This window comes from Entelurus aequoreus, linkage group LG11 (genome assembly GCF_033978785.1).
Source record: "Entelurus aequoreus isolate RoL-2023_Sb linkage group LG11, RoL_Eaeq_v1.1, whole genome shotgun sequence".
Taxonomy (NCBI): Eukaryota; Metazoa; Chordata; class Actinopteri; order Syngnathiformes; family Syngnathidae; genus Entelurus; species Entelurus aequoreus.
Genome location: NC_084741.1, coordinates 23,098,490 through 23,109,766, shown reverse-complemented (window position 1 = coordinate 23,109,766; position 11,277 = coordinate 23,098,490). Strand labels below are relative to the sequence as shown.

The window sequence follows — 11,277 nt, the reverse complement described above, 5'->3', positions numbered from 1 at the left end:
AAAATAATCTAAAACTGGTGAAGTTAAATGGAAAATAACTGTAGTATAATCACTGGATACATATAACAATTTAATGTTTTTTTTTTTCTTTTTACTTTTTTTTTCTTTCCATGATGGCAGGTGAGGCCTCTAGTGACTGCACGCCACTGATATATATATATATATATATATATATATATATATATATATATATATATATATATATATATATATATATATATATATATATTAGGGCTGTGAATCTTTGGGTGTCCCACGATTCGATATCGATTCTTGGGGTCACGATTCGATTCAAAATCGATTTTCTTTCAATTCAACACGATTCTCGATTCAAAAACGATTTTTTTCCCCGATTCAAAACTATTCTCTATTCATATAATACATAGGGTTTCAGCAGGATCCACCCCAGTCTGCTGACATGCAAGCAGAGTAGTAGATTTTTGTAAAAAGCTTTTATAATTGCTTGGTTTATTGCAGTTCTGAGTGTTGCTGGGTCGGGTTTGGTTTTGGAATTGGATTGCATTGTTATGGTATTGATGTGTATTGTTTTGTTGGATTGATTAGTTAAAAAAAAAATAACAATAAAAAAATATTAAAAATCTATAAAACATTTTTAAAAAATCGATTTTTAAAAAATGAGAATCGATTCTGAATCATCACGATTCGAATTCGAATCGATTTTTTCCCACACCCCTAATGTGTGTGTGTATATATATATATATATTATATACATCTTATCAGGGCCGGCCCGTGGCATAGGCCATATAGGCAAATGCTAAGGGCGCCACGCCAGTGCCACAAATGTTGGAGAAAAAAAAAAAAAAAAGTAGGTACTATTTTTTCTAAATACAAAAAATAATCCCACGTTAATTAAAATGCAAAGTAAAGTCTATTTAATAGAAATATTATTTGTTACAACATTACACCCCCTCCCCCTCCCCCCGCATGGTGTGCCCCCTCTCTTCCCGTATCATGACTCTTTTTGGACGTCACCGCATCAAAAAATCAACACAAGATGTCAAAACGGCCAAAACTGTCAGGTACCCAGGAAAGAAAAAATAGAAAAGAAGAGGAGGAGAAACGAGAAAAAGACAGAGGTAGCAGGTAGGTAACGTTAGCCTACATGAAATTATTTGTCTGTTACAGAATATGATAGTAACCTGGCTTTTTAGCATTAAGCTAATGTTACATGATTTGGCAATTGCTAATCAATAAATAGCTGGTTCTGTTTTAACATCGGGTTAATATTGTGGAGGGGGCTAAATTGTTATGGAAAATAATAATGTAACGTTAGGTAATTACAGTACTCCCACCTTACATTCCTCAGGGACATTTGTATTAGATCTTTTAAGCAGGTGTTTTTTGTTTACATTGTTATTGCCTTCTGGTTAGCTAATGTTTGCCCTGCAGGTAATAGTCACTTTTCCACCCCTTTATATATTAAGTATAGTTGTAAGCCTATAGTTGTTAAAGTGCACATCATTAATGTTAATTAAGCAATATCACATGAGAGGGAATGCTGTTTTTTTAATTTGAGCACTGCTGTGATTCGGTTAAAGATAATCATAACATAACATTCTCATATAATATGTTAATTTACTTTCTTTAAGTACAAAAAAAGGTCAAAGACAAAGCTATTCGGTTTCTTGTGAGTATATACACTTCACTGCCGATGTGGGTGGGCGCCACCTAAAATCTTGCCTAGGGTGCCAGATTGGTTAGGGCCAGGCCTGCATCTTATAAGAAATACTAGAAAATATATATCCCCCCCCCCAACCTCAACCACACACACACCCCCTCCCCCCATCTCCCGAATTCGGAGGTCTCAAGGTTGGCAAGGATGTCAACAAGTCACCACAAAAATGTGTTTCTGTCAGAACCGAAGAGCTCATTTAAACATGTCACATTTCAAAAATTGTAACTGCAGACATAAACTTGACCGAAGTAGTACGTATAGAAGTAAGTAGCGTCGTCGGGTGAGTGGAGGAGCAGTTGAGCTAACTTACGTCAAATCATGTGTCCACAAGTAGCGGACATGACAAAATGGTGCTCTTCGTGACGGACACTCTGCTTTCAACAACCCGCTGGAGGACGTCGACAGTCGGGAGGAGAAGTAGGAGGAGTTGGGGACACCTTTCCTCAGGGGGCCGGGCGAAGGCGACGTCAGGCGGCCAAGCGAGCAGAGGGGAGAGCAGCCGCGCTCCGGTGCTCCGGGTTATAACGGCAAGTAGTCCCTTTTCATATTTCTGAACGATTTCAGCCTTGGAATTTTGTCCTTTAACCGCTTGACGAGCATCGGACGAGGTGTCACCGAGCATCAGACAAGGTGTCACCGAGCATCACTCGCCCACTTTTTGGTTATTTTGTTAACAATTTGCAGGTGCGCGATGGAGGCGTCACGTGACCAGCAGGTGCCCCTCAGTCATGGCGAGGTGAGTGTGCTTCGCTATCATTTCGCAGCCTAAAGCCGCATATGTTATTAATGGCCGGGTGAAAGCTGCATTCATTTACGCATTTGTCGCCGAAACGGGACTAATTGATTCTCTTTTTGTTCGCAGAAGAGTCCTGTTAGAAGTAGGAGCTGCGAGAGGCCATCAAAGGACAGAAAGAGAAAGTTGATTAGGTCCGACCTCGCTGTGGACACTGAAGGTAATTTCACAACTGCTAAACCTCAAGCGAGAATGCAATTTTTATTATTTTTTATTTTTTTGTGGATATTTTATTTAATTTTATTTATTTTTTGTCCTATCCAGCTTCTCAGGCAAATCATATTATTGATGGAGATGCCCATATCGGCTGTACAAATTTCACTTTATTTCGAACATGCATACGATACAATGTAATGCATCACACAATTCCAATGTACTTTACAAAAGAGAAGTGTGGGTTACTTTTCTTGTTTCCTTATTTGTATTTGACTTTATTCAATGGATTTATTTTATTATTTGGTGCAACCGGGCCAGAGCAGGAGGGGATAGAAAGATATTAAAAAAAAATGGAAGACAGAGGGGGAAATTGTGGGGACAAGAGGGGAATAAGACAACAACAACAGCAAACAGAACAACAACAACAACAATATAAAACATCAGCAAATAGGATATGTACAATTATGGTAAAAGTGATAGCAAAGAAGCAGTTAGTGAAATAAATAATAATACAGAAATGACAATGAACATGGAGCAATACAAATACCAATAGAAATAGCACTATTGATAATGAATAATAACAATAATTACCTCTATTATCTACAATACAATAGCTTAAGTTATTGTTACTATAACAATATACAAGGTTAATATAGTCTGCTTCTCTTTCTTCCCCTCCATTTATCTGCTTTATTTTGTATTTCAAGTTATTATTACATATATGTAGTTTTGTGGATGTTAACTACAGCGCCTCCGTGCTCTGTGATCATACGCCAAGTCACATGTACAAATATGCCACACAGTCCAGGTCCAATTTAGGTACTTTGGAGAGCAGGACCTTGACTTGTGTTCCACCAAGTCTAGTAAGGAATGTGCTAGCTCCAGACCCGTGGGTATTCTTAAAAACATTCAACTTTCGACCACGCACAAACTATATTTCAGCCTTAAATCAATGCAAGGGTCGGCTTGTCATATTTGAAAAATACATTTCTTGTTTAGTTTCTTTTGTATGCCATCTTAACATGAGAGTATTGAGTTTTGTTAACTTTTTATTTTGTGCATCGTGGCAAGCTTTGTGTTGATGTTTCAAGTCAGATGTACAAATATTTATTTATTTAAAGTAGGACAATGCATATTCATCAACATAGAGCAACAATGTCAATATGCCGGAGTTAGCACAATATCAAATTTTCATCCGTTATCCTAAGGCATGTTAATACAGTAAACATTCAACAGGTCATGATACAAAAGAATACATACATCACAAGACATTACACGTTACAAGCATACCATAAGCACAGACCATGGACAAACAAATAAAACAAACAAAAACAAGTGAATAGTCTAATTGTGTGTGCATGTCTGGGTAGTTTTCAACCACTGTTTCAGTGCAGTTTTAAATGTTAAATAGGTGTCACAGTTTCTGACATGAGCTGGCAGCCTGTTCCAGGACTGTATGCCTCTGGTAGACCCCTACATTCTACACAATCTAGGTCTAAGATGTTTTGACTTTCAGTCAAGACCTTTTTTTAACCTGGATTTTACCTAGATCTTTGTTTCACCAAGACTAGTAAGAAAAACATTGGCTAGCTCCACACCTGAGGGCATTCTTAAAAACAGCATATGCAGTATATACAGTAGGTCTGGGTTAGTTTTTGCCTCATCCCTAACTTAAAGCGCCAGTGAAGAGTTCACTACTGACCTGGTAAATCAGAAAGAAATGATACAGTATTATCTGCTCACAGATGCTACCTGGTGATTGTTTGAGCACACTGCGGGCCTGTCCTGGATAGTCCCACTCCTTAATGCTTCGGTCACATGCAGGATTCTCACAGGAATGAGGCAAAAAAGCCTTCCTACTGTATGGTCTTTCATCTATATACAAACTCAATTTCAACCTTAAATCTGTGCAAGGGTAGAATTTCCATACTTGGAAAAAAAAAAAAAATCTTGCTTAGTTTCTTTTGCATGATGCCATATTAACTTTTTAGCTGTTTTAAAAAAAAAAGTAAAAAAATAAAAATTAATAGCGCATTCACATTTTTTAAATTGTTCCACTGTTGCCATCGTACCATTTTGTTTTTAAATAGCAAAAATGTCGCCTTACTGTCAGTGCATTTTTAAAACAGAATGTTGTAGCTGGTGTTAAAACCTCTAATTCAGTGATTCTCAAACGGTGGTGCGCCAAAGAATCGCTTAATTAAAAATTCAAACACAGTGTCACTGTTCAAATTATGCGTAATGTTACACTGGTCAAAATATTAGATATACTTGTTAAATAAAACATCTGCCTTGTTTTTAATGAGTATTTAGGCCTACTACGCTACTGTATTGTAATGTTGATCATTACGGTGGTCCTTGAAGAGTTAAGTCTTTTTATAGGTGGTACTTGGTAAATGGTAAATGATAAATGGGTTATACTTGTATAGCGCTTTTCTACCTTCAAGGTACTCAAAGCGCTTCGACAGTATTTCCACATTCACCCATTCACACACACATTCACACACTGATGGCGGGAGCTGCCATGCAAGGCGCTAACCAGCAGCCATCAGGAGCAAGGGTGAAGTGTCTTGCCCAAGGACACAACGGACGTGACTAGGATGGTAGAAGGTGGGGATTGAACCCCAGTAACCAGCAACACTCCGATTGCTGACACAGCCACTCTACCAACTTCGCCACGCCGTCTTGGTGACAACATTTAAAACCACTGCTCTGAATCCAACATTATACAATTTAAAATTTGACCAAAATGCATCTCTAGAGTCATGCCGAACTTAAAACTTCAATCTGACCTTGGCATATCTCTGTGTGCATTTTCCTTTTTTAGGCGATGTTTTGTTACAATTGAGGGTAAGACTGTTTCATTCTTTTTACTTCTAAACGTTAACAGTTGTTGACTTCTTTTTACACTTGTATGACAGTTCAGAAAGTGAAAATAAGAAGGGCGCCATGGTGGCCACAGTTTGACCCTGCAACGGATTATTTTCATTATAACTTTTTGAAATCCAATCAAATTGTTCAACCAGCGCCCTGGAACAGCTTGTGTTGGGCCTCAACTGTCTTGTCCGCATGTGTACCTGACCCAAAAATATGACCGTGCTTTGGTTCTCTTCTTCAGAGCTCATCCAGGACCTGATTGGCCTGCAAGAGACATGGCTGGCAGAAGGTGAGTGTCTCACATGGGTCAGGGTACAAATGGCCGTGTGGCAGTGGTGGTACAGTAGTAGTAGCAGTTGGGGGGTGGGCTTTTTAAGAGCGGCGTTCCATGCTTGACATGGCAGTCCAATTAAAAGGCGGCATGGAAGAGGCACCTGGTGTGTGGTGCATACATTAGAGGCTGCCAGCGAGAGCAAGGGGCTCTTGAGGGAGACCGAGGAGGTTCTAGCTGGGAGTGTCATCACAAATTACCAGCGCAACACTCTCCGCCGCTCACTGTCTCCTCGGCTTTTGGCGGGAGCTAACGTGCCGCACACCACCCAGCGTTCTCTCTCTCTCTCTTACCCCTCTGCTTCCTCCTCTCCATCATCTCCAGCTGCACCACCACCTTGTCGTCTTCAATTTCGCCTCCTTGCCTGCACAAAAAGAATGGATCTATCATCTTTTTCCTGACAGACTCACTTACCTCGCCTACTTTCCTGCATAAAAAGAAAACAAAACTTTTTTTTTTTTTGGTGCCTGAAAGTTTTTGTTTTTCTTATCTTTTTCTGTGCTTTTTAAATGTTTTTCCTCCCATGGCAAGACAGGCTCACTGTGCTCTAACAGATCCGGGATGCTTCAGGATTTAAGTGCCGGTGTCCTCTTTCCGCCATGTCTGCAGCACCCAACTTTTGGTTAGTGGACAATGTTCCTTTTCTTCTTTTTACTCGCTTTTTCATCTTCATTTGCTCTTTGTTTTTTTTGTTTTTTTTAAAAAAGTGCATGTGTTCTGACTTGAACCGCCGACTTCGCTAAGATGTACTTTCGACAGTATTTACTATTTAAGTTGCATTCAAATTGAAACCAGAAATGATGGCAATGTGAAAATATGTGATTTAGAATTTTTTTAAAGATTGTTTACAAAATACAAAAACATTTTTTTATTTTTTTTTAAGATTTACCGTTAGATTTTTGATAACAAGGTGCGGTTTGCTCCAATAATTAAATTATTGAAAAAAAATTGATCACAACTGAACTGTTAAAATTGATTCAGTAAACAAACACCTGCATGACTGAGAATGTTCGCAGTCAGATGACTAATATTGTATGTGGTGACTAAAAGATTTAACTTAAAAAAAAACAAAAAACTAACAGAACAGGTGAGCCTATCTACTCAAAGACATGTCCGCTCAGGTAGTGGAGCGATCGCTCTTATTCTAAAGTTGTACTGTCAAGTGCGCCATAAATTTTAAACAACTCTAATGTGTCAGTTCTTTTTGTTAAAAAAAGAAACAAAATGAAGAAGACATCTAAAAAGAGACGAAAAAAGGATTTTAATATTTCAGCATTCAGAGAGGCTCAAGACGATGGTTCAGAAGCCCGTCATGGATCACCGTCACGACCGCATTCACTTCTTAACACACCACTTCCTTCCTGTCCTGTTCAGACCAGATAAGATTTATTAGTTCAGGTAATTGGTGGGAAGAGAAGAGGAATGACGGGAATGAATTTCCGAGCAAAGTTGAGGGAACTTTGTCAGCTGGCATGCACCCCCCTACACACACACACACACACACACCACTCTGTTCGCTCCCAATCACCTTGCACCCCCACCCTAACTTATCCTCATTCAAGTTCTTTCTCCTTGACACTTTTCAACCATTAGTGTTTACTGCAAAACACAGCACTTCTTATAGAACTAATTAACAACAAAATGTCAACTGTGGTCACCTTACCTGTTTTTTTCCAATTAATCAAATAAATAATCAGTGTGTATGAATGGCGGCAACGTTCCAATCCTGCACTTCTCCACGGGATGTTTTTTTTTTCTCTGCCAGGACCAACTGTTCCATTCACAGACTGAAGCCGGTGACTCATTTGTGCTCCATTTCCTCTTGTTTCTATTTTTTTCCATTTTATTCTCGCCGTCCTGTGTCCATTTCTCACCCAGATCCTCACATTAGTGTGTGTGGGGGGGCGGCTTGAAGCCGCTGCTGAGCTCCAACATGTTTCTTGTAAACATGCTTGAATATTCATGTGGCATTTTTAAGGTTTAGAAATGTAAAGTCTGTTTACAGACACCTTTTGAAATCTGAAACTTGTGTTTTTCCCTTAATTTCTACCCCTTCTGCAATTTGAAAATATATGTTTGTCTCTTTAGATACATTGATATGTCCAATAGTTTAAAGGCTGTATTCCTAAAATACACTATATGATTGCCCCTGTACTTTGCTGTAAAAGCTGGAAAATGTTTGATATGGCAGTTAAAGTGGCTATAAAAGCCACCTGGCAATTCTTCAAAATGTTTTGTATTAAATTGGATTCAGGTTTTTATTTTATTAAATTTTTTATTACTAGTGTATTTTTAAAAGTTTTTTACCACTAACTTGCACATTTATTAGTATTTATGATTTACATTTTTACTTTGTCTGTATGGGTTACATTTTTCCAACAATTTTTCCTTACATTTTTAATCATTAATATTTGTATTTAATTATATTTAGTTTTTTTACTTATATTTTTTATTATTAGTGTATTTTTAAAGTGTAGTTTACCACTAAATTACAATTTTTTTTATTATTATGATTTACATTTTAACTTTTTGGCTGAATGGGTTACATTTTTTTAACAATTTTTCCTTATATTTTAAAAACGTATTTGTTTATTTAGCTGTCGTTGGTTGAACTGTAATTACAAGATAATTGTGTTCACTTTATGTCACAATTGCTGAAGTGAATTGTGCTGTCGGTCACATGACATGTTGCTGTAGCGCTTAGAGACATCAGCTGTTGATTGGTTACTCTCAATTCACACCCAATCCTTTGTTGAAAGGAAAACTGTCAAAAAAAATTGAGAAAAATAATTGTTTTTTCAAATGAAAGGCAAAGTAGTCATGTTGAGACGGGCTCGCTGTGTCGCAACGATAATGAGGCTGTACCTCGCCGCGCGTATATAAATAGATGTGCTAATGGACGCTTTTAAAGCGCCTCTTCTTTGACCCGTCGGTGTTTGGCCGGATTGTGGGTCGAGCATTTTGGGTGAGGTTTGGAAGCCGAGAGCCAAGGCGGCAGGTGTACAGGTGGATCCATCAGTAGGGAGGAAGCCAATTAGATGCTGCTAACGATGGGAGGCTGACTGCTGGCAGACGCCGACAGGAAGTGGGATTACCAGCTTCAGGGTCACCGAAACATGTCCAATGAAAAGCATGTATCTCCCGACTGTATTTTTACCTCAATAACAAAGACACATCTTTTGCATTGAAACTTTGCATTTGAAATTTGAATATCAAAAACCTTGTTTTACTCAGGTCACTTCTTTAGGTACAATATCTAATATGATCCAATACAAGTGTATTCTCTTCATACCTAGTAATGCTCTTTTTGCCAGTATTTATTTCACTTGTGTATTGCGGTGATGTACAATTTGTACTGTCACACTTGAAGATGTTTTGTGTGTCTCATATTTAGAGGGTCAAAATATTAGAAAGAGTTATTGTACACCAATGCAAACTATAACCAGGGTAATACACATGGTTAAATGATAAAAACGGGGCATTGTTATGTTTGTAAAGACATCATTTTTCATTTAGCTATTGGATCTATTAGGTTGTCCTATTTGTCCCAACAAGGTTTTTCTACATAGTTTCCCCAAATAAATCAATTTTAAAACATGTTGTAATTGACTCATGCTAAATTTATTCAGAGGTAATTATGCAACACAAAAACGTTTAATACATTTTTGTGTCTATCGAAATACTCGTAATTATTTTTTCACACTCATGTAGAGAAGCCGTTTTGGGCCCTCCAACATGGCAGAGGTTGTGTGCTCAAGTAGAAGAAGGTCTTGGTAACATCTCGTTTGTCTCCTTTGTGTTTGCAGCTCAGGTTCCCGACAATGACGAGCAGTTTGTCCCAGACTTCCAGACTGAAAACTGTGAGTAACCACCATCCGTGTGTGTGTGTGTCTCTCTTTCACACTGTGGAGTGTGTTATTATTTGCATAGGCAGGAATATTGTTTTTAGAGGATATTTTTAACATTAGGAGGGCCAGGCTGAGTGTCATGTGATTTAGGGGGGACAAGGGGGGTGAGTTGTTTTGAATTTTTCTCCAGAATAGAAATGTTCTCATCTTGCGAGACCCCCCTCGACCTTTTCCTCAGTGCTCTTTGTGCGCACCTTCCAAGTGTGGCTGCATTTTCTACATCAGGACTTTGTAAATCCAATCTTTTGGCCCCTCGCCATCGTTAGTGAATGTTTTACGCAATGAAAGCACAACAAGGAAAAACAAGCAACGTTTCTAAGAATACTCTGGAAGAAAATTGTAGTTGACACCAGCCCCGCGCTTTCCCAGCCAGCCTTTACCTGGTTGGCCAGAAATGGAGGGAGGCGAGCTCCCAGCGGGCCTGCTGAAACTAAACATACGCCACCAAAACGCCCAACGCTTTTTCTCGATATACTCGACCCCCCCTTTAACCTGCAGGGAAAGTCGGACATCAGTGTAAGAGATTTGAGACATCACATATCAGGATCAAGCAGGATCCTTTTTGTGCTTCAAAAAACACAGAGGGTGGTCTTTGCTTTACTTCTATTTTTTTTCCCTCCTGCAACTTAAAATGACACATCAAGAAGTTCACGCTGATTATACTTCATCCTTTTTAAAACTGATTTTAACATTGATGACCCCTGCCTTTTAAAGGCTTCAGTTTGATGTTTATTTTTGATACCAAGGAGATTAACATGGCTGCCCTGATTGATTGATTGATTGACGGAGAAAGGGCCAATAAAAGCATATTAAAGCCATCACACTTCATTTAGATCAGAGGTGGATAACCATTCACCAGCACATTTGATCCAGCTCACCGTACTACTCTGAAGACAAATATTAGGCAAGGGAGATATAGCCTTAAAATAAATGCTTAAGATTTTTTTTTCACAAAAAATTTGATTTACAATTTTTTCAGATTTTTGTTTCCCTACATCTTAAAGAAACAAAATAAACGCAAATGATCGATAATTCAAAACAAGTTCCGTTTCATTTAGTAAAAAAATAGTAGTTTGAAAGGAGACAAACATTGCCACAATTTACAGGGATACATCACATGAACATACAATGCACCTTACTCTTGGCAAATTGACAATGTTTATTAAGTTGTTGTTTTTGGAACAAATATAAATTTTACTTTGTATAAACTAATTGTCAAAACCTAAAATAAGAGCCTGCTTTGGTAGGCAAAACCTATCTTGAATAATATGTTTCGATCAACAAACGTGTAACATTGCACTTTTTTTTGCATATAAATAAACCTAAATCTTCTGTTTTGAATTAAATACTTCTGTAAACAAAAATGTAGCATTGTATGCAAATAAATCATATACTTCAACTTTAAGAGGGCTGTATAGCTTCAGTAAGTAGATAAAAACAGGCTTTTTCACTTCTTGGTCACCACATCTTTAGCGAGGTGCTGAGCGACCACTTCAGTTATCGTCCTCAATTGTGC

General features: G+C 38.1%; 1 protein-coding gene across 6 annotated transcripts in view; it reads left to right on the top strand.

The window, feature by feature from the left end:
• The first annotated feature begins 1,789 nt into the window (after positions 1 to 1,789).
• The window catches only part of etv1 (ETS variant transcription factor 1), a 44,995-nt gene continuing 35,507 nt past the window's right edge, over positions 1,790 to 11,277 (top strand). Inside the window, exons 1-6 of one of the 6 annotated variants that reach the window (XM_062062709.1) lie at positions 1,790 to 2,223; positions 2,381 to 2,432; positions 2,559 to 2,649; positions 5,764 to 5,812; positions 6,381 to 6,475; positions 9,660 to 9,713. In XM_062062709.1, coding sequence (XP_061918693.1) covers positions 2,388 to 2,432; positions 2,559 to 2,649; positions 5,764 to 5,812; positions 6,381 to 6,475; positions 9,660 to 9,713 — 334 coding nt within the window. In that variant the 5' untranslated portion in view covers positions 1,790 to 2,223; positions 2,381 to 2,387. Of the gene's footprint in view, positions 2,224 to 2,380; positions 2,433 to 2,558; positions 2,650 to 5,763; positions 5,813 to 6,380; positions 6,476 to 9,659; positions 9,714 to 11,277 lie in introns of those variants that run through there. The other 5 variants (XM_062062707.1, XM_062062706.1, XM_062062710.1 and 2 more) reach the window with 5 other exon arrangements.